Genomic DNA, 23,534 nt, shown 5'->3' on the forward strand with positions numbered 1-23,534 from the left:
GATTTAAAAACAATGTGGGTTGGATCAGCAGGTCTTAAAGAATAATAAATGTAATTATCTTTACAAATTCATGGAATAGAATCCTTAGAGTCCAAAAGGCCATTCAGCCCATCTAGTCTGCACCAACCCTTTGAATGAGCACTCTACCCACGTACATTTTTCTAATCCATCCCCATAACCTAACCTGCACATCTCTAGACACTAAAGGGCAATTTATGGCCAATCCAGCTACCCTGCACATCTTTCAACTGTGGAAGGAATCCCACGCAGATACAGGGAGAACGCACAAACTCCACACAGTGACCCAAGGCCAGAAGTGAAACCAGGTCGCTGGTGCTGTAAAGCAGCAGTGCTAACCACTGTGCCACAATCTTTTGGTACATATTTTCATAATTTTATGATCAGAATTCAGTCCCCCATGAAACTTATTGCTGTCAATGTTTGCCTTTAAATATGGTTAGCTGACAGTTTCAAACAACTTTCTTCACCTTTTTGATCCCAAATGACCCATACTGGAATACATGTGTGCAGACACGAGATCTGAATCGGGTCTAGCTATTTTATAGCTGAACATCCGAATGAAACATGTGTGACAGGCTGTGTTTTCTTTCACCATACTCCACGAGTGACCTCATTGCAGCAAATGTAGGTGAGTGGAGAGGTTGACTGCCAAATCACTGCTCCTGCCTTCGCTCTTCCCCCTGCAGCTCATGCCCAATAAGTGTAATGATAGATTACAGTAGTTGGCCAGAAGAGTGACTTAGCAACTATTGTTCACCTTCACCTAACACGAACACTGCCTGGACGATTGGTATACTATGACTATTATACTTCAATATCCTAGCAGTAATTAATGTAGTTTTCATTCATACACCCTGACACAGATGTGTTGTTACAATTGCCAATAATTGAAGTTGATATGAGTTTTGCAAGTAAACGTAAACACAAGATTTTTTGTATCTATTTTCTCTTTTGCCCCATATAGAAAATAAGGAAGTACAAATTTGCTTTAAGTTTTTATAAGTGTTTCAATACAGCCATTGTAAGACTTTCAAATATACACAAATCATGGCATTACAGAACATTGAATCTCTTTCCTCCCAACTGTTTCCATTTATTTACACTGTTCAATAATTAGATCACCTGGTGTCAAAAAATAGCTCCACAGCAGATATAAAAGATGTTTCAAACTCCTGGTCGGAGAATCTGCTCACAGACTGACGAGCGTTCTTCATAATTTCCAGTCTCTTTTCAGGTGACAGTGACAGAATGGTATCCATAGCATTAGCATAACTGTCTTCAGTGTCTGCCAGGAAGCCTGTCTCAACTCCATCAAGTGGTACGACTATATCTAGCTTGGGCCCTCCTGAATTATGGGCCAGAATAACAGTTCCTGCTGCCATGCACTCAACCACCCCTACAAAAAAAAGTGCAGAAAGATTAATGGTTATACCCATAATACAGACTATGCGCAGGTCATGAATTATAAGTTACTCTGGCTGGAAATATTCCAGAAGTTGAATTAATATCCATATAAATTATAATAAAAGTACTTCACAAATAAAAAAGGTATTTTTTTAAGCTTATCAGGAGTCCTATTAAAATTGAACACTTTAGTTAGGACAACCAGTTTGTGGTACCAGCACCAGTAACAGCTCATTGTGAAATGGCAATCTGAATATTTCAAAGCAATAGTGTAGAGTCTGTTGACTGCCCTATCTTGTCTGGCAAGCTTCTAGGTTTACCCTGTAAGGGAGCCACACAGTGTGCCATGTGGGTACAATATCTCAAGATATTGAGACTCTGGTCAAAAAGAAGGAGGCGGCATATGACGTACATAAGCAACTGGGATCAAGTGGATCCCTTGAAGAGTATAGAGATTGTCGAAATAGAGTTAAGAGGGAAATCAGGAGGGCAAAAAGGGGACATGAAATTGCTTTGGCAAATAATGCAAGGGAGAATCCAAAGAGATTCTACAGATACATAAAGGGGAAAAGAGTAACTAGGGACAGAGTAGGGCCTCTTAAGGATCAACAAGGACATCTATCTATGTGCAGAGCCACAAGAGTTGGGTGAGATCCTGAATGAATATTTCTCATCGGTATTCACGGTGGAGAAAGGCATGGATGTTAGGAAACTAAGGGAAATAAATAGTGATGTCTTGAGAAGTGTGCATATTACAGAGGAGGAGGTGCTGGAAGTCTTAAAGCGCATCAAGGTAGATAAATCCCCGGGACCTGATGAAATGTATCCCAGGATGCTGTGGGAGGCTAGGGAGGAAATTGCGGGTCCCCTAACAGAGATATTTGAATCATCGGCAGCCACAGGTGAGGTGCCTGAAGATTGGAGAGTGGCGAATGTTGTGCCCTTGTTTAAGATGGGCAGCAGGGAAAAGCCTGGGAACTACAGACCGGTGAGCCTAACGTCTGTAGTAGGTAAGTTGCTAGAAGGTATTCTGAGAGACAGGATCTACAAGCATTTAGAGAGGCAAGGACTGATTCGGGGCAGTCAGCATGGCTTTGTGCGTGGAAAATCATGTCTCACAAATTTGATTGAGTTTTTTGAGGGGGTGACCAAGAAGGTAGATGAGGGCAGTGCAGTAGACGTTGTCTACATGGACTTTAGCAAAGCCTTTGACAAGGTACCGCATGGTAGGTTGTTGCAGAAGGTTAAAGCTCACGGGATCCAGGGTGAGGTTGCCAATTGGATTCAAAATTGGCTGGACGACAGAAGACAGAGGGTGGTTGTAAAGGGTTGTTTTTCAAAAACTGGAGGCCTGTGACCAGTGGTGTGCCTCAGGGATCGGTGCTGGGTCCACTGTTATTTGTGATTTATATTAATGATATTAATTATATTAATGATTTGGATGAGAATTTAGGAGGCATGGTTAGTAAGTTTGCAGATGACACCAAGATTGGTGGCACAGTGGATAGTGAAGGTTATCTAGGATTGCAACGGGATCTTGATCAATTAGGCCAGTGGGCCGATGAATGGCAGATGGAGTTTAATTTAGATAAATGTGAGGTGATGCATTTTGGCAGATCGAATCAGGCCAGGACCTACTCAGTTAATGGTATGGCGTTGGGGAGAGTTATAGAACAAAGAGATCTAGGAGTACAGGTTCATAGCTCCTTGAAGGTGGAGTCGCAGGTGGACAGGGTGGTGAAGAAGGCATTCGGCATGCTTGGTTTCATTGGTCAGAACATTGAATACAGGAGTTGGGACGTCTTGTTGAAGTTGTACAAGACATTGGTACGGCCACACTTGGAATACTGTGTGCAGTTCTGGTCACCCTATTATAGAAAGGATATTATTAAACTGGAAAGAGTGCAGAAAAGATTTACTAGGATGTTGCCGGGATTTGATGGTTTGAGTTATAAGGAGAGGCTGGATAGACTGGGACTTTTTTCCCTGGAGCGTAGGAGGCTTAGGGGTGATCTTATAGAGGTCTATAAAATAATGAGGGGCATAGATAAAGGTAGATAGTCAACATCTTTTCCCAAAGGGGAGTCTAAAACTAGAGGGCATAGGTTTAAGGTGAGAGGGGAGAGATTCAGAAGGGCCCAGAGGGGCAATTTCTTCACTCAGAGGGTAGTGAGTGTCTGGAATGGGCTGCCAGAGGTAGTAGTAGAGGCGGGTACAATTGTGTCTTTTAAAAAACATTTAGATAGTTACATGGGTAAGATGGCTATAGAGGGTTATGGGCCAAGTGCGGGCAACTGGGACTAGCTTAAATGGTAAAAACTGGGCGGCATGGACTGGTTCGGCCGAAGGGCCTTTTTCCATGCTGTAAACTTCTATGATTCTATGATTCTAGGTTTAGAACAATGAGTTCCATACCGTAATCAGGCAGTTAGTGGAAAAAAGAAACCGAAAGACAATTCAGGTGATGCGACTCTGGAGTTGAAACACCAGTTGAAGCTGGATTCTGGCTTCATTCATTATTTACTACCCATCTCGATATTCTTCCATTCAAGCAAAATTCAAATTCACTTCTGATCACTCAGTTGTTGAATGGATTGTTCAGGTTTTGTAGTAATAAATACTTTAAAAAAAATTAAAGCCCCCTTGCCACACTTCAAGGTACCTCTTCATTGAAATATTGCAGTGACAGAAAAACATTGGGCGGGATTCTCCACTCCTGCGCCAAAGTGCCCATGCCGTCGTGAACACCGTCGAGGTTCACGACGGCGCGAAATGGCCCCGATCCCGACCGATTCAGGCCCCGACAATGGGCCAGGATCGGGGCCGCATCATCTACACGCGCCAGGCCTTGTCGCCGCGTAAAGGCGGCGCCACATAGATGACGCGGCTGGCGCCGCATAACTGGCATCACCCGTGCATGCGTGGTTGCCGTCCTCTGTGTCCGCCCCGCAAGAAGATGGCGGACGGATCTTGCGGGGCCGTGGAAGGAAGGAGGTCCTCCTTCAGAGAGGGCGGCCTGACGATCGGTGGGCACCGATCGCGGGCTATGCCACATTTGAGGTACCCCACAATGCAGGATTCCCCCCCCCCCCCAAGCGTTCCCGCGCTGTTCCCGACGGCAGCGACCAGGTGTGGACGGCGCCGGGGGGACCCGCCGTTTTGGCCTGGCTGCTCGACCCATCCGGGCCTGAGAATAATTGCGGGGGTGCCGGAGAATCGCCATTTTGGGTGTCTCCATCGATTCTCCGGCCTGCGGAACCCGACGGGGCCGTTCCCACTGCTTGGGAGAATCGCGGGAGGGCGTTGGACCGGCGTCCCAGGAAATTTTGGCGGCCTAGGCGATTCTCCCAACCGGCGCGGGAGTGGAGAATCTCACCCATTGTCTTTGCCAATTGTTCCTACCAAGTGAAAATGCAGGAGTGAATTATCCATGACACTGAGCAGAAGCCTCAATAATTAGCAGAGACTCAAGTTGTTAAGATAAATCAGATACTGAATTTGCTTTAGGAATTAATTGTTTGCTGGCCTGCCAAAGTGAGCCCAAACACAATTAGAGCAGAGAGTCAATTGTCATGAAACATGGAGGAAAAGCTGATGATTGTTTGCTATATAATGGCTGCTGACACCATTACATTCAGCATGGAACCATGCTAATTTGTTCCAACTAGGAACATTCTCAAAATGTAATGCAACCCAAGAATAACATTATTGCTATAATTACTAACAAAAAGATCGTGTTTATTCACAGGGCAAGGGGCCTTCCTGTTGATTGCCTTACTTCCCATTTATTTTACTTTGTGGTTATCATTTGAGCCATAAATATTTAATGGACATATACCTTTAAGTTGTGATGTGGAGATGCCGGCGTTGGACTGGGGTGAGCACAGTAAGAAGTTTTACAACACCAGGTTAAAGTCCAACAGGTTTGTTTCGATGTCACTAGCTTTCGGAGCACTGCTCCTTCCTCGGGTGAATGAAGAGGTAGAATCTGTCATATATATATATATATATATTATATATATATGTTTCTGGAACATACCTCTTTATTCACCCAAGGAAGGAGCAGTGCTCCGAAAGCTAGTGACATCGAAACAAACCTGTTGGACTTTAACCTGGTGTTGTAAAACTTCTTACTGTACCTTTAAGTTGAGCAGAGGAAGTGAGGAACTCAAAGTTGCAAAATAGTGCACTGCGCTATTGGAGATTTAGCTTCTGAACAGCAGAACTCAGATTTTCTGGCACCTGAGAGATCGGAGGGTTTCAGTTCGATTGGTTGATTGGTGACCAAAGAATTGGCGAAAGGCTGTATGCTGCCTGGTGACAGGCCGTGATTGGGTCCTACACATGGAGGATGTTTTACAGAGAACAGAGCTCGGATCCTGGATGCAGTAAGAAATTGTGAGCTGCTGTCTGTTTGTCTCTCTCTCTCTCTCTCTCTCTCTATAGAAATGCTGACTAGCTGCTGTTTTCTGAACCTGCAGAGAAATTCTTGAGACCTGGATAATTCTGGAGCGAAAACCATTACAGACTGGAAGCAAAAACCTCCAACTGAAGACCTAGAATGAAGAACAGTGTACTTAACATAGAAAATACAGCACAGAACAGGCCCTTCGGCCCACGATGTTGTGCCGAACCTTTGTCCTAGATTAATCATAGATTATCATTGAATTTACAGTGCAGAAGGAGGCCACCCGGTCTCCTCCCCCACCCCCCCCCAGAGTCTGCACCGGCCCCTGGAAAGAGCACCCTACCCAAACTCAACACCTCTACCCAACACCAAGGGCAATTTTGGACACTAAGGGCAATTTATCATGGCCAATCCACCTACCCTGCACATCTTTGGACTGTGGGAGGAAACCGGAGCACCTGGAGGAAACCCACGCAGACACAGGGAGGACATGCAGACTCCGCACAGACAATGACCCAAGCCGGAATCGAACCTGGGACCCTGGAGCTGTGAAGCAATTGTGCTATCCACAATGCTACCGTGCTGCCCTTAAGAACAAATAAATCTACACTATATCATTTTACCGTAATCCATGTACCTATCCAATAGCTGCTTGAAGGTCCCTAATGTTTCTGACTCAACTACTTCCACAGGCAGTGCATTCCATGCCCCCACTACCCTCTGGGTAAAGAACCTACCTCTGATATCCCTCCTATATCTTCCACCTTAAATTTATGTCCCCTTGTAATGGTTTGTTCCACCCGGGGAAAAAGTCTCTGACTGTCTACTCTATCTATTCCCCTGATCATCTTATAAACCTCTATCAAGTCGCCCCTCATCCTTCTCAGTTCTAACGAGAAAAGGCCTAGCACCCTCAACCTTTCCTCGTAAGACCTACTCTCCATTCCAGGTAACATCCTGGTAAATCTTCTTTGCACCTTTTCCAAAGCTTCCACATCCTTCCTAAAATGAGGTGACCAGAACTGTACACAGTACTCCAAATGTGGCCTTACCAAAGTTTTGTACAGCTGCATCATCACCTCACGGCTCTTAAATTCAATCCCTCTGTTAATGAACGCGAGCACACCATAGGCCTTCGTCACAGCTCTATCCACTGGAGTGGCAACTTTCAAAGATGTATGAACATAGACCCCAAGGTCTCTCTGCTCCTCCACAATGCCAAGAACTCTACCGTTAACCCTGTATTCCGCATTCATATTTGTCCTTCCAAAATGGACAACCTCACACTTTTCAGGGTTAAATTCCATCTGCCACTTCTCAGCCCAGCTCTGCATCCTATCTATGTCTCTTTGCAGCCAACAACAGCCCTCCTTACTATCCACAACGCCACCAATCTTCGTATCGTCTGCAAATTTACTGACCCACCCTTCAACTCCCTCATCCAAGTCATTAATGAAAATCACAAACAGCAGAGGACCCAGAACTGATCCCTGCGGTACGCCACTGGTAACTGGGATCCAGGCTGAATATTTGCCATCCACCACCACTCTCTGACTTTTATCGGTTAGCCAGTTCATTATCCAACTGGCCAAATTTCCCACTATCCCATGCCTCCTTACTTTCTGCAGAAGTCTACCATGGGGAACCTTATCAAATGCCTTACTAAAATCCATGTACACTACATCCACTGCTTTACCTTCATCCACGTGCTTGGTCACCTCCTCAAAGAATTCAATAAGATTTGTAAGGCAAGACCTACCCCTCACAAATCCGTGCTGACTATCCCTAATCAAGCAGTGTCTTTCCAGATGCTCAGAAATCCTATCCTTCAGTACCCTTTCCATTACTTTGCCTACCACCAAAGTAAGACTAACTGGCCTGTAATTCCCAGGGTTATCCCTAGTCCCTTTTTTGAACAGGGGCACGACATTCGCCACTCTCCAATCCCCTGGTACCACCCCTGTTGACAGTGAGGACGAAAAGATCATTGCCAACGGCTCTGCAATTTCATCTCTTGCTTCCCATAGAATCCTTGGATATATCCCGTCAGGCCCGGGGGACTTGTCTATCCTCAGGTTTTTCAAAATGCCCAACACATCTTCCTTCCTAACAAGTATTTCCTCGAGCTTACCAGTCTGTTTCACACTGTCCTCTCCAACAATATCACCCCTCTCATTTGTAAATACAGAAGAAAAGTACTCGTTCAAGACCTCTCCTATCTCTTCAGACTCAATACACAATCTCCCGCTACTGTCCTTGATCAGACCTACCCTCGCTCTAGTCATTCTCATATTTCTCACATACGTGTAAAAGGCCTTGGGGTTTTCCTTGATCCTTCCCACTAAAGATTGTTCATGCCCTCTCTTAGCTCTCCTAATCCCTTCCTTCAGTTCCCTCCTGGCTATCTTGTATCCCTCCAGCGCCCTGTTTGAACCTAGTTTCCTCAGCCTTACATAAGTCTCCTTTTTCCTCTTAACAAGACATTCAACCTCTCGTCAACCATGGTTCCCTCACTCGACCATCTCTTCCCTGCCTGACAGGGACATACATATCAAGGACACGTAGTACCTGTTCCTTGAACAAGTTCCACATTTCACTTGTGTCCTTCCCTGACAGCCTTTGTTCCCAACTTATGCACTTCAGTTCTTGTCTGACAACATCGTATTTACCCTTCCCCCAATTGTAAACCTTGCCCTGTTGCACGCACCTATCCCTCTCCATTAGTAAAGTGAAAGTCACAGAATTGTGGTCACTATCTCCAAAATGCTCCCCCACTAACAAATCTATCACTTGCTCTGGTTCATTACCAAGTACTAAATCCAATATTGCCCCTCCTCTGGTCAGACAATCTACATACTGTGTTAGAAAAGCTTCCTGGACACACTGCGCAAACACCACCCCATCCAAACTATTTGATCTAAAGAGTTTCCACTCAATGTTTGGGAAGTTGAAGTCACCCATGACTACTACCCTGTGACTTCTGCACCTTATCCAAAATCTGTTTCCCAATCTGTTCCTCCACTTGAAGATATTCATCTGAAGTAGAGACTTTATCCGTTTTATTTTTCTTCACACCCTTCTTTCCTCTGTGTTTGTGTGTGTCTTGTGTGTGCGTGTAGAGGGTGGAAGTGAGTTAAAGAGGGAAGCTTAGGAATTAGATAATAGCTAACCAGTTGTATTTGCTGCTTATTTACTCAGTTGTTATTAATACAAATTAATTGTGTTTAAATTTACAAATCTGGTGACTGTAGTTATTGGGCAGCCATAGACCAGAGACTTTGAGTATTTTCTAAGAATTAATTGTTAATTTCAATTGTGTTGCGACTCCAATTGTGTTGCGACTCCAAGTCAAATGGGGCTGTAACTGACTGCACACTAGCCCAGGGTGCTGTAACCAGTAGCTGCATTTGAAGTATAGAGTTGTAAATAATATATTTTTCTCTCACAACTGGTATACAAGTTTCTTTAAAAATGGCCAATAGGTCAAATTAATCTAGCTACAACCACTCCTGAAATAGTTAACATTAAAACCAAATAAATAAGTGATTTAACAGCATCATTCTCACCTATACCAAAATGTTCATTCCACATGGTGTGCAGTCCAATAGTGGCTTCATCTAGATGGTTTTTAAGTTCTTCAAATGAAATGTTAATCTTAAACTCAACGTTTTCTGTAACTCCCAGATTCTCACACAGTTCTTTCAGGCAAGATACTCGCTCTTCATCATCTGCGTTACGGCAACCTCCAATTAATATTAACTTCACAGTTAACTCCTGAGCACTCTTCATCTGAAGGAACTGATAGAAAGCTTTGATTTGTAGAGAATGGTCCTTCTCTGGCCGAAACTGGCCAATTGAAACAATGGAATGTTCTGTCTTTTTACGGTCATCTTTTAATGGAATATCCAAGAAGGTCTGAACATCGCAGGGTGGGTAGACAATGTTGGTTCGGTCACCAGCTTTCCAAAGAGCAAGGATATGATTCAGAGTCCATGTAGAATTTACCATTATAACATCACTGCAAGAACCAACAAATCCATACATCCAAGCAAAGATGTAATAGTAGACAAGTTTGAGATTGCTCAGTATAGGATTTTTTGATATAAAAGCTGCATTGTTAAACCTTGGATTCCTGTCCCTCACCACAGAGAGCATGTCGGTGCTAATAGTAGGGTAGTGAACATAGCATCCCACTTGGCAGCCTCCCAAGTACTTAAAGAGAGGAAGTGTGTATGCATAGCCCATGGAATCTATAAATATATCAGGAACGCACTTCATCAGGGCCTCCCATCCAAGAAAAACAGACCCCAGACTTTGGCCTAGCAGAGTAAAATATGGATAAAGCCAAGCTTCAACAAGATATCGTTTTTCAAGGAAAATGAACTGAACAGGTTGAAGAAGTTTGATATTAAACCGCCTGTAAGCTCCATCAATAATTTCTTGATCCGTGGCATCTTTATCTCCAGTATAAATTATAATGATAATGTCTTCGTACCTGTGAATTTTACAAAAACATATTTTAAAACAGGTAATTGATTTTGATATTAAATGTGCAGCAGTGCTGTGGAAAACGCTTTGTAGGATACTTGAGAGTTCTGATATGCAGAAGGACACATTAACAGTATTGACTTAATGCAGTAGGGATTTTATCAAGCATTTTAAATTTGTCTGAATATTAATCTTTTTAAAATTATTGCATATTTTATATTTATGCAAATATTTGCTGTACTATAAACCTCAGCATGGACTAGTGTGGAAACATTTGGACAGGTGACTAACATTGGTCAAAGGGGAGGGTTTTCAGGAACTCCTAAAGGAGAGCAAGAGTGTTTTATGGAGGGAATTGCATAGCTGAGGGTTTAGACACCAGGAGGAAGAATGGGGCTTGGAGGAAGCAAGGAGTTGCAGGAAGGTAGAATCTTCTCAGGGCTGTAGAGCTGGAAGAGGTCACAAAGAAGGAGGAGGAAGACCGTGGAGATATTTCAACATGAGAATGAGGAATTACTAGGTTGTGAGTATTTGGTTTCTTTCATTCTTCCATGGGATGTAGGTATCGTTGGCTAGGCCAACATTTATTGTCCATCCCTAATTTCCCTTGAGAAGGTGATGGTAAGCTGCCTCCTTGAACCGCTGCAGTGTGTGAGATGTAGGTACACCCACAGAGCTCTTAGTGAGGGTGTTCCACGATTTTGATCCAGCGACAATGAAGGAATGGTGATGCAGTTCAAAGTCAGGGAGACTTCCGGTAGTGGTCATGGAATGAATGGTCGCACACAGGGAGCTCCGGCTCAAAGGCATTGTTTTGAGCAAGCGGGGGAGGGGGGGGGGGAATTTTGACAGGAAAGTGTAGTTGAAGGTGTGGAGAAGATCCCCCGAGAGTGGCATGTCTGCTGGTTATCAGACTCGGCAGAGGAAGGTTAAAGATCTGACCAAAGAACTGGAGGAGACCCGTGGCGCAGTAGCATTTGGGAAGACAGCAGAGGGGGGGGGGGGGGGGAAAGAGGATTGTTGCAGGCTGGAAAACCCCAGATGGTGAACCTGATGGCATTAATCAGGGAGGAGTTCCACCAGCAATGAAAGCAGATGCAGGAAGATCGATTGAAGACCACCAAAGGAGTGGTAGCACCCCTGAATGGATCGATGGAGGGTTGAGAAGTGCCTGGAGGTACAGGAGTCGTAAATCCTGGAGATGGAGAAAGTGATGTCCGGCCACAGCAATTGGCTGGTGGCTTTGGAGGCGGGGCTCTTGGAGAACCTTTGTAAGTTGCTGAGGGCAAAGGTAGAGGAGCAGGAGAATAGATCTTGCCTGAAGCTGTCAAAGGCACGAGTGCCTCAAGGATGCTGGCGGGGCTGGTGGTGGTGCTGGACAAGGCGCCAGAGGTGGATAGGGCGCACAGGTCCCGAAGGCAGAAGCCGAGAGCAGGGGAGCCGAGTTGGAGCCGGATCATGGACGGAGAAGGGGGCAATCTTGGATGGGTCCAGTTCAGAGCAAAATTAAAGGGAACAGAACCAGACGGGGCGGATGGCAGACAGTAGAGGGGTGTGGAGGCGCAAGCATCCAATAAGATTCTTAACATGGAACATACGGGGGTTGAGGTCTCGGGTCTTCGTGCACTTGAGGAACTTGAAGGCAGGATTGGTCTTTCTGCATGAGTCGCATCTCCTGCTGAAGGATCAGATTAGGTTGAGAAGGGGATGGGTGGGTCAGGTATTTGATTCGGTGTTCAAATCAAAGTTGCGGGGGGTGGGGGGGGGGGGGGGGTGGGGGGGGGGGGGGGAGAAAAGAGACCAGCCTGCAAAAGGACGGGGTTTGTAGGGGCCAAGTACGAGATCCAGGGGGGAGATATGTGATAGTGAGCGGGGTGTTGGGGGGACACCAGTGGTGCTAGTGAAATGTTTATGCATCGAATTGGGACAACGCGAGATTTGTGAAGGATTTCTGGGAGCGATTCTAGATCTGGACATGCATCAGTTGTTCATGGGGGGGGGGGGGGGATTTTAATTGCATGCTGGATCCGAGGATGGATAAGTTGAGCCCCAAGTCAATGGGAAGGTTGAGGGTGGCAAAAGAGCTGGGAGGATTTATGAAGAGAATGGGATGGTGGATCTGTGGAGGTTTAGGAACCCGGGGGAGAGGGAGTAATCGTTCTTTTCACACGTGTACAAGGTATACTCCAGAATTGATTTTTTTTTTTGTGGCGAGTCGAGGTGTTGGTGGGGGTATGTGGGAATCTTGATCTCTGACCATGCACCACACTGGCTGGGGTTAGACTTAGCTCGAGGCAGAGGCCGAGATGGAGGTTAGACTCGGGGCTTTTAGCGGACATGGGTTCTGTAATAAGATGCGGCCAGTGATCAAGGACTATGTGGAGCTGAATCAGAATGGGGGCCACATTTTGGGAGGTATTGAAGGTGGTGGTTTTGGGGGGGGGGGGGGGGGGGGATTATCTCATTCAAGGCACATAGAAATAGGAGAAGGGAGGAGTATGGACAGATATTGGATGAGATAGTTGAAGAGGACAGGAAATATTCGAGAGCCCCCACTGAGGAGGAACTGGCGAAGAGAAATAAGTTGCTGGGGCAGTTCGACAGGCTGATGACGGGGAAGGCTGTGGGGCAGCTATAGAGGGCAAGAGAGGTGCAGTATGAATATGGAGAGAAGGCGAGCCCCATGCCAGTCCATCAGCTACGGAGGCAGGCCATGTCTAGAGAAATCCTGAGAGCACGGATAGGGAAGGGGAGGTAGTGTCGGAGTCGGGGAAGATAAATGAGGCGTTCAGGGAATACTATGAGAAGTTGTACATGGCCAATACAGGTGGTGAGGAAGGGGACATGGACGGGCTGGAATTCCCACGGCTGGGCGAGGAGAAGAGTCATGCTGTGAAAGAGCCCTTGAGAGAGATAATGAAAAATGAAAATCGCTTGTCACAAGTAGGCTTCAAATGAAGTTACTGTGAAAAGCCCCTAGTCGCCACATTCCGGCGCCTGTTCGGGGTGGTTGGTACGATGGATAGCATAAAAGGGATGAAGTTGGGGAAGACCCTGGGGCTGGACGATTATCCGGCAGAGTTTTAGGAGGAGTTCACGACTGAGTTGGCACCACGTTGATTGGGGATGTTTAGCATGGCGCTGGAGAAGGGCGAGCTGCCTGAGACACTGATCCAGGCATCGATCGTGTAATCCCAAAGAAGGGGAAGGACCCGCTAGAGCGTGGATCATATAGGCCTATATCATTGTTAAATACAGATGTGAAAGTGTTGTTGTTTGTCATTTTTATCAATGACCTAGAGGAAGGCGCAGAAGGGTGGGTGAGTAAATTTGCAGACGATACTAAAGTCGGTGGTGTTGTCGATAGTGTGGAAGGATGTAGCAGGTTACAGAGGGATATAGATAAGCTGCAGAGCTGGGCTGAGAGGTGGCAAATGGAGTTTAATGTAGAGAAGTGTGAGGTCATTCACTTTGGAAGGAATAACAGGAATGCGGAATATTTGGCTAATGGTAAAGTTCTTGGAAGTGTGGATGAGCAGAGGGATCTAGGTGTCCATGTACATAGATCCCTGAAAGTTGCCACCCAGGTTGATAGGGTTGTGAAGAAGGCCTATGGAGTGTTGGCCTTTATTGGTAGAGGGATTGAGTTCCGGAGTCAGGAGGTCATGTTGCAGCTGTACAGAACTCTGGTACGGCCGCATTTGGGAGTATTGCGTACAGTTCTGGTCACCGCATTATAGGAAGGACGTGGAGGCTTTGGAGCGGGTGCAGAGGAGATTTACCAGGATGTTGCCTGGTATGGAGGGAAAGTCTTATGAGGAAAGGCTGATGGACTTGAGGTTGTTTTCGTTGGAGAGAAGAAGGTTAAGAGGAGACTTAATAGAGGCATACAAAATGATCAGGGGGTTGGATAGGGTGGACAGTGAGAGCCTTCTCCCGCGGATGGAAATGGCTGGCACGAGGGGACATAGCTTTAAACTGAGGGGTAATAGATATAGGACAGAGGTCAGAGGTAAGTTCTTTACGCAAAGAGTAGTGAGGCCGTGGAATGCCCTACCTGCTACAGTAGTGAACTCGCCAACATTGAGGGCATTTAAAAGTTTATTGGATAAACATATGGATGATAATGGCATAGTGTAGGCTAGATGGCTTTTGTTTCGGTGCAACATCGTGGGCCGAAGGGCCTGTACTGCGCTGTATCGTTCTATGTTGGCTAAGTTAGTGGTGGGGGGTGATGGACGTGTTCCGGGGGTGGTTGTAGAGGACAAACGGGTTTTGTGAAGGGTAGGCAACTTTCCAGTAACATTAGGCGGTTAATAAATGTGATCATGACCCCGTCGAAGGGACGGGTACCAGAGGTGGTGGTCTCTATGTACCCAGGGAAGGCTTTCGACCAGGTGGAGTGGCAGTACCTATTTGAAGTTCTGGGAAGGCTTGCACTGAGGTTTGAGTGTGGGTGTGTCTGCTGTACGTGGCCCCGCTGGGGAGTATACAGACAAACGAGCTGAGTTCACAGAGCTTCAGGTTGCATTGAGGAACGAGTCAGGGGTATCTGCTATCGCCGCTGTTGGTAGCGTTGGCCATAGAGCCCTTGACGATGGCCCTTAGATGATCAGCAGAGCGGCAGGGGTTTATGAGGGGGAATAGGGAGCACCGGGTGTCATTATATGCAGATGATCTGCTGTTGTTCGTATCAGACTCACTGGAGAGTATGGGGAGAATTACGGGCATATTCAAGAGGTTCGGGGCCTTCTCGGGCTATAAGCTGAATGGGGGAAACGGGAGGTGTTTCCAGTGAATGAGGCGAGTCGGAGAGCCAATTTAGGGGTGTTGCCATTTAAGGTAGCCAGGGATAGGTTTAGGTATTTGGGGGTTCAGGTGACAGGAAACGGGAGAGTGGGCGACAATGCCCAAATGGAACCCAACAAAGCTGGTGGAGGAGGTTAGGGAGGAATTCAGGAGATGGGATAGGTTACACCTGACACTGGCAGGGAGGGTCCAGGTGGTAAAAATAAATGTTCTGCCAAGTTGCTATTTGTATTCCAGACCCTCCCGATCTTCATTTCGAAGGCCTTTTCCCCAAAACTGGGCATAGCGATTTAGGAGTTTATATGGGTGGGAAGGTAACTAGGGTGGAGAAGGCCCTGCTACAGAGGCAGAAAAGGGGGTTGGCACTACCGAATCTGCTGCACTCTTACTAGACGTCGAATGTGGAGGTGAGGCGGTGAGGAAGAGAGCGGTCAGAATGGGTCAGCATGGAGAAGTCCTTTAGGGGGTCCAGCTTAAAGGCCATGGTGATGGCAGTGCTACCATTGGCACCGAGGAGGTAGTTAGAGAGCCCGGTTGTATGGTCCACGATTAGGCCTGGAACCAGTTGAGTAGACACTTCAGGATGGAAGGGATGTCGGTGCTAACACCATGAGAGAACCACGGGTTTAAGCCAGGGGGGGGATGGGTGGCATTTGTAGGAGGTGGGGCTGGTGATACCTGAAAGAGAGGTTTATAAGTCTAAACAGAGCCGTGGGAAAGGGTAGAGCTTCCGAAGAGAAGCAAATTCAGGTACATGCAAGTGAGGGACTTTGCGCGGAAGGAAGGGAGGGCTTCCCAAGCTGCCGGAATATACCTTCTTGGAGCGGGTGCAGCTCCCAGGCGTGGAAGGGGAGGGTAGGATTGGGGACATATACGGGTGGCTGGGGCCGGAGGGGGGGTGAGCACAGGTGGTGGGGACACAGGAGAAATGGGAGGACTTTGGCGGGGGGGGGGGGGGTGGCTTGTTGGATGGGGAGTGTAGAATGAGGCGATACGCAGGGTGCATTCAACCTCCTGGTGTGTGAGGAGATGAGTTTGATTCAGTTTAAGGTGGCACATGACTCGGGTGAAGATGAGTGGGTTCTTCCGGGGGTGGCAGATGAGTGAGAGGGGAACATCAAACCACGCACATATATTCTGGGGCTGTCTGGGACGTTATCAAAGATTGTGGGGTATGGGGCCGAGCCGGATCCTATGGTTGTGATTTTTGGGATATCAAAAATGCCGGAGTTGATGGAGAAGAGGAGGGCTGACGTTGTGGCCTTTGCCTCTCTCGTTGCCCGAAGAATTTTGCTGGAATGGCTGTCGATAACACTGCCGGGGGTGGTGGCCTGGGAACCAGTATGACTTATTCGCTGTAGAATATTAAGTTTGAATTGAGGGGATCAGCGGAGGGCTTTGAGACATGATGGAGACTGTTCATGACCTTGCTTGAGGAATTGTTCATCACGGGGTGGAGGGGGGAAAAAAGCTTGTAAAATCTGTGAACTGTGGAGAATGTTCTTCGATTTATTTATGCTGGTGTATTTTTGAATATGTTTGGAATAAAATACATTTTAAAAAGAAAAAAAAAGTTCAATGTCAGGATGGTGAGTGACTTGGAGGGGAACTTGCAAAAAGCGGTGATCCCATGGATCTGCTACCCTTGTTCTTCTAGGTGGTAAAGGAGCAGTATTGGTGAGCTGCTTTGGTGCTTCTTGTAGGTGGTACACACTACTGCCACTGTGCATTGGTAGTAGAGGAAGTGAATGTTTAAGTTGGTGGATGGGGTGCCAATCAAGCAGGCGGCTGTGTCTTGGATGATGCCAAGCTTCTCAAGTGTTGCTGGAGCAGCACTCATCCAGGCAAGTGGAGAGTACTCAAGATATTCCCGACTTGCATCTTGTAGATGGTGAACAGCCTTTGGGGAGTCAGGAGTCAAGTTACTCTCCTCAAAATTCCCAGACCTGACCTCCTCTTTTACCAATAGTATTATATGCTTCGTCCAGTTTCGTTTCTGGTCAATGGTAATCCCAGGATAGTGGGGAATTCAGTGATGGTAATGTCATTGAATGCCATGGGGGAATGCTTATAATCTCTCTTTTTGGAGATGGTCAGTGTCTGGCACTTGTGTGGCACAACGTTAATTGACACTTATCAGCCCAAGTCTGAATGTTGTCCAGTTCTTGCTGCATATTGGCATGGATTGCTTCTGTATCGGAGCTGAAAATGGTACTGAGCATGGACCAATCATCAATGAACATCTCCACTTCTGAAATTATGATGGGAGGAAGGCCATTGATGAAGCAGCTGAGATGGGTGGGCCGAGGACACTAACCTGAGGAACTCCTGCAGCAATCTCCTGGGACTGAGATTACTGACTTCCAACAACCACAACCATCTTCCTTTGTGCTAGGTATTACTAATCAGAGAAGAATTTTCCCCTGATTTCCAGTGACTTAAATTTTGCCATGGCTCCTGGATGCTGGGCTCAGAAAAATGCTATTTTGATGTCAAGGGCAGTCACTCACAGCTACCTTCCTGAGTTCAGCTCTTTTGTCCACGATTGGATAAAGGCTGCAATGAGGTGAGGAGACTGCGACACTGATGGAATCCAAACTAAGCAATGAGCAGGTTATTGCTGTGTTAGTAAATTTTACCAAGGTTTCCTCACCCTGCAGTCATGACCGAACTTGAAATAACACTCAGGGTTACTTTTCTTGTTTCACTTTGTATTTTATGTATTTAAAATTATATCACAACCATATTGCCCCTTGGACACAAATAACTAAATATGTCAACTAGGCTCCAAATTAAGAAATTGAAACTCACCTCTTCTGCAAAGTTCTGATTGCACACCATAAAACCCTTTCTCCTCCACCTCCAGCATTACAGTAGGGGTGAAAGAATGCCACCACCAGCGGCATCTTTCCATTTTTCCTTGGACTGTGTGTTATTTTCTTCTTTGGACAGATCCCAAATCGAATATACAGTAAAACAACCACAAGGATGACTAATAAGCCGGCGGTTACGAAAAGCATAGGAATGATCAACGAAAACATAAACCTAGCAGAAATAACAACAGGTTATGAACAGCTAATTAGTGCATGAATGGAATTTCATAAACTGCAATTCAATTCATATGTTATCGATTGATTTTCATCCACAACCTCTTTTGCTTATCTGCTTGGAAGGCACACAGAAATGCCAGCGGTCCTGCAATCTACCCAAAGTTTATACCAACTGGAACAATTAATCTTTTCACACATATTACATATGTAACACACTTACACAAATAGACTTGCATACAGTACTGAGCTAACTCAGAAGAAGGTATGCAGATTTGTTTTAATGGAAAACAGAGAAGATATCTAGTATGCAGGAAGGCTACCACCCTATGTGGATTATTGATTAAATAAAGCAAGGCAAAAAATATTGCACACCATTAGATGCATTGGAGGGTAATTTAAATTTTTGCTGATGACACAAAATTATGTGGTATCAAAGCAGCTGTTAATTTTTCCTTTCATCAGGATCAGAGTGGTGCTGTCACACAGCACCAGGGTCCTGGCATCGATTCCAGCTTTGGTGACTGTCCATGTGGAGTTTGCACATTCTCCCCTGTCCGTGTGGGTTTCTTCCTGGCTTCAGTGTCCCCTCACAGTCCAAAGTGTGCAGATGGTAGATCAGCCATGATCAATGCACGGGGTTAGGAAGATGGGATGGGGGAAGTGGGCCTAAGTGAAGTGCTCTTTCGGAGGTGGGTGCAGACTCAATAGGCCAATCTGCCTCTTTCTGCACTGTAGAGATTCCATGGATATTGCCTAATTTAGGTCATTGCCAAAAACCACCATTAGCCATTTAGGCACTAAGAAACAGGGAGTCTTATTTCGGGGATGAAATACACAATCTGAAACTGCAATATGATTGTATGAATGCTTCTCAAAACTGTCAACATTGGGGGTAATGTTAGTAGCAAGGTCTACATGCAGTCCAGTGACACGGATTATGAGCTGTTAAAACGTCAGCAAAATTTAACTTTTGAATTCTAAACATCAAACCAATGTAAAATGTAATCAAAATTCATGAGATGTGGCAAGCACACTCTTTTTGATGATCAAGTTCATGACTACCATTTAGAACTGTCAACATCAGAGATATGGCAGAGGGGCAGCACAGTAGCATGGTGGTTAGCACAATTGCTTCACAGCTCCAGGGTCCCAGGTTCGATTCCGGCTTGGGTCACTGTCTGTGCGGAGTTTGCACGTTCTCCCCGTGTGTGCGTGGGTTTCCTCCGGGTTCTCCGGTTTCCTCCCACAGTCCAAAGATGTGCGGGTTAGGTGGATTGGCCATGCTAAATTGCCCATAGTGTCCAAAATTGCCCGTAGGGTGGGGTTACTGGGTTATGGGGATTAGGTGGGGTTACTGGGTTATGGGGATAGGGTGGAGGTTTGGACCTTCGGTAGGGTGCTCTTTCCAAGAGCCGGTGCAGACTCGATGGGCCGAATGGCCTCCTTCTGCACTGTAAATTCTATGTCTATATGCTAATAACACGACGATAATAGAATAAAAATTCATTTCACTAAGCAGGGCGGGCTCTGCGAGCAGGAGAAAATGTTCATTGATCAGTAGATCCAAATAGAAATCCCTGAAAAAAATTGAATCTTATAGAAATCTTCTGAGGAAAGCTCCCAAGCAGCTTGCTTGCTGAGAAACAGGAGGGAGAGAGAAGCTGGTCAAGGACCTGCCTCGAGTACAGTGTGGACCTCATCACCCGTAGGTAAACTAACCTCCCAGACCGGTAAAACCATCTCGAATGGGGGTGAAAGACCATTCGACCCCATTCCCATTAAATCAACTTGCCCACTTCATAGCGTCAAACTGCTTCTAATGGTCTCCAGTATCCTGCCCTGATATTATTTATTCTGATTTATCATCATCCACCCCCCCCGATGAAAATAAGCAGCACTTTGCCCACCTCAGAAACTCGCAGACGCACCAGTCGCCGGCGGCCATCTTGGCAACGCTGACCTTCACCCCCGGAAGCGGTTGATATGGGCGCTTTCCAGTGGCCGACTGTAAAATTATTTTTTTAATAATTTGCCCTCTCACGGAGACAGCCACGTTCAGATCAATCCTATCAAATTTTACGAACCCCCATAAATTTCGAAGTACGGATGTAATAAAAGGTTAGACGGTTGCCAAGCAACCGGTGTGAGTGAGGAACGCGCTTGCGCCCACTGTTGACCGGTTAACGTCACTCGCCTAGCGACGTGCCAGACGCGGTGACGTCTCTGGCTGGGTTGCTCCTGGACACCAGACGCCCTGCCCCCGCCCCGGGCTGATGTGAGTGACAGGGGACTGGAACATTGCAAGCGCCACGGTGTGGTCCCGGGACTTGCTGCATTCACGTCATTCTATTTCGCAAAAGTGTTCTTTGTTTATAAAATCTAGGGCAGTTGTCGTAGAGCTTTCTTACAAAGTTAAATCCTTTACCTCTTTGTCACTGAGTTTTAAAAAAGCAGTGGGAGCAGTCTTCAGTGTGTGATTAGATATTCTTCTGTCCTTGTGGGGGAGGTTTTCCTCCATGTGCTCTGGTTTCCTCCCACCCTCCAAAGGTGTGCAGGTTAGGTTAGGTAGATTGGCCATGCAAAAATTGCCCTTAGGTTAGGTAGGGTTGCTGGGTTACGGGGATAGGGTAGAAGTGTGGGCTTAAGTAGGGTGCTCTTTCCAAGATCAGGTGCAGACTCGATGGGCCAAATGGCCTCCTTCTGCACTAAATTCTACGATGTACAGGTAGGTGGCGTTATGGGAATAGGGGGGGGGGGAGTGGGTCTAGAGATAGGGTGCTCTCTGTGGTGATATACATCATTGTAAGTACACAAAGGGTTAATGTACATACACTACACCTAGCTAGACAGTAGAGGGAACACCAGAGACATGACACACAGTCAACCAATAGGTCAGTAAGATAGGACACAACCAATGGTAATTCACGATACACATAGAGGTGACACCACCACAGGAGGGCATTACACCAACCCATATAAAAGGACACATCATGCATGCTCAGTCTCTTTCCAGTGGAGACTCTCAGTGAGCACAGACACAGGGTTGATTGAAACACATCACTCCCGCCACGTGGATTGTAGCAGACAGGTTAGTCAGTCTGAGTAGCTATAGCAGGATTAACAGTAGCGTCAAATCCAAGTAGGAGAATTGTCAATAGTTCAATAAATGTGTTGAAGCTATCTCCAAGTCTGAACCTTCCTTTGTCAGAGTGCACATCAAGGAAGCAGCTTATGCTACGTCAAGAGTATAACAAAAGATGGTACCAGTGAGTAACTGTTAAATCCATATAGTTTCAACTCAACAAAACAGTGACACCCAGCAACAAAAGCCAGGCAAGATGTTGTTCGGGATTCCGATTCCACAGCAGCTCCAGTACCAAGGCAATCTCAGTGAAAACTGCCGTTGGTTCAGGCAGACATTCGAGATCTACCTGGTAGCATGCGACCTAGATGGCGTGGCGGATGCAGAAAAAATAAAGCTTCTACTTACCATCGCGGGTTCAGAAGCAGCTGAAATCTTCCAGACATTCAAATACTCAAAAGGGGCAAAACAAGAATGATTTCCAGGCAGTCCTGGACAATTTCCAAGAATTCTGCGAGGAACATGCAAGAAGAAAAGGTAAAAGAGGTGCCAAAACTCACCGCGAGGTAGGCTGGCAGCAACGAACGGCAGTTTTGAATTGCAGCCATCTTGGGAAAGGTGCTGCACATGTGCAGTCGCGAGAGCGTACAGAACGGGAAGGTCTGTTTGCGCATGCGTGAGAAGCTGCGCATGCGCAATTGTGAAAAAGGCCCCAAGTAAAGAAACGGCGATCTGCGCATGCGCAATCGCTTCTTACGCGCTACATCACACGCTTCATGATGTCAGAGGCCCCGGACCATGCCCATTTAAAGGGGAAATGTCCCAAAACACGGAAAATTTAAAGCTTCAAAACCAGATTCTTTCACCTGAAACGACAGCACAATGCCTGAAATTCGACCAGTAGCTGAAAGTAACCTCCGAAGAACCCTGCAACAAGCAGTTAGCACCGCCCAAAGAGATGATACAGTCCATGAAGACTATGACTCAGACCTTGAATTCATCTTTGGACATCGCGAGCCCAATGCCAGCTCCGACACAAAACGTGATGATATGGTCTTGGAAGACACCGACTCAGACAAAGCTTTCACCTTGGGAGGCTACCCCAGAACCAAATCCGAACCGCAACTAGACGTGTTGCACATTGACGACCCCGACGACGGGTTCTTCGGATTTGAGGATCTTCAGCCCAGCAGATATGACATCCCGACTCGTGAGTGCAGGATTATGCTACGGCCTGACGCCAAGAGACAAAGAGCGGTACAAGCCCACAGAGAGTGGCCTGCTGCCACACAGAGAGTGGTCCACGCACCGCGAAGAGTCCCCGACTCCACACAGAGAGTGGTCCACGCACCACAAAGGGTCCAAGCCTCCACAGCGAGCTCGTGGACAGACTCCACGATAGAAGCAACGCAAGACTCCAGTGCGCAGTCCTTGCATGAACAAGAAGTGATGACAGTTTCCACAGAGAGACCAATGCACAATTCCCACAAGGAACGCTGCAAGACTCCACAGAGGGAGTGACACAAGCCTCCACAGCGAGCTCGTGGACAGCCTCCACGCTAGAAGCAATGCAAGACTCCAAAGCGCAGTCCTTGCATGAACAAGACCATGAGGGTCTAGCAACCTCCTCTGAGCAGCAGCAGACAATGCAAGTCTGCCACGCTCAAGTGAACAACAGGAAGACTCTGACAGTCTGCTCCGCTCAAGTGTACAGCAAGCAGACTATGACAGTCCACCCAGATTATTTGAGCCACCAGAAGAAGACTCTGACAGTCTACCCAGCTCAAGTGAACGACAAGAAGACACTGAGGCTCTACCTCATGCAGTGAGGCACTGTATGTGAGACAAGTGACGGCGGCATCCCACTTCCCATGCCAGATGTGCAATGTGACAGACCTCAGCTAGTGTGTACAGAGGCACTCGACAAGCACAGTGAGACTACTGGTGACTCCGGTGACACCATGTTACTTCAAACCTCATTCGCTCGAGCCTGTCCACAAGCAAATGCATTCCTGAATGTTTTGACTCCGGACATGAGCATCAAGAAACCTCAGAAGATGCAAGTGAACCTGAAATGAGTCCGGACGGGGAGCATCAAGAAATCTCAGCAGACTCAAGTGAACCTGCAGTGACTCCGGACGTGGAGCATCAAGAAGCCAAAACTGACTCAGGTGAAACAGACCAGACTCCAGACAGGGAGCATCGACAAGCCAAAGCTGATTCAAGTAAGCCGGACGTGACTCCAGACGGGGAGCGCCGCAAACTCAGTGAA

The 23,534-nt window shown here is 46.7% G+C and overlaps 1 protein-coding gene across 1 annotated transcript; it reads right to left on the reverse strand.

Annotated features, from left to right (window-relative positions):
* Positions 1 to 1,003: 1,003 nt before the first annotated feature.
* alg11 (ALG11 alpha-1,2-mannosyltransferase) lies at positions 1,004 to 20,184 on the reverse strand. The gene is made up of 4 exons (XM_072477095.1): positions 20,088 to 20,184; positions 17,942 to 18,175; positions 9,400 to 10,328; positions 1,004 to 1,417 (listed from the first exon to the last, which is right to left on the reverse strand). Exons 1-4 carry the CDS (start codon positions 20,123 to 20,125, stop codon positions 1,140 to 1,142), a joined length of 1,479 nt encoding a protein of 492 aa, XP_072333196.1. The 5' UTR covers positions 20,126 to 20,184; the 3' UTR covers positions 1,004 to 1,139.
* Between the last annotated feature and the right edge of the window lie 3,350 nt (positions 20,185 to 23,534).

The sequence above is a fragment of the Scyliorhinus torazame genome, chromosome 15 (genome assembly GCF_047496885.1).
Source record: "Scyliorhinus torazame isolate Kashiwa2021f chromosome 15, sScyTor2.1, whole genome shotgun sequence".
Taxonomy (NCBI): domain Eukaryota; kingdom Metazoa; phylum Chordata; class Chondrichthyes; order Carcharhiniformes; family Scyliorhinidae; genus Scyliorhinus; species Scyliorhinus torazame.

Bases quoted from the DNA above. Each gene is read 5' to 3' on its own strand.
- alg11 (XM_072477095.1), bottom strand. From the start codon at position 20,125: ATGGCCGCCGGCGACTGGTGCGTCTGCGAGTTTCTGAG. The intron at 18,176-20,087 runs GTGGGCAAAGTG...TATTTCTGCTAG, and splicing joins TGCGTCTGCGAGTTTCTGAG to GTTTATGTTTTCGTTGATCA. The intron at 10,329-17,941 runs GTGAGTTTCAAT...TAAAATTCACAG, and splicing joins ATCAGAACTTTGCAGAAGAG to GTACGAAGACATTATCATTA.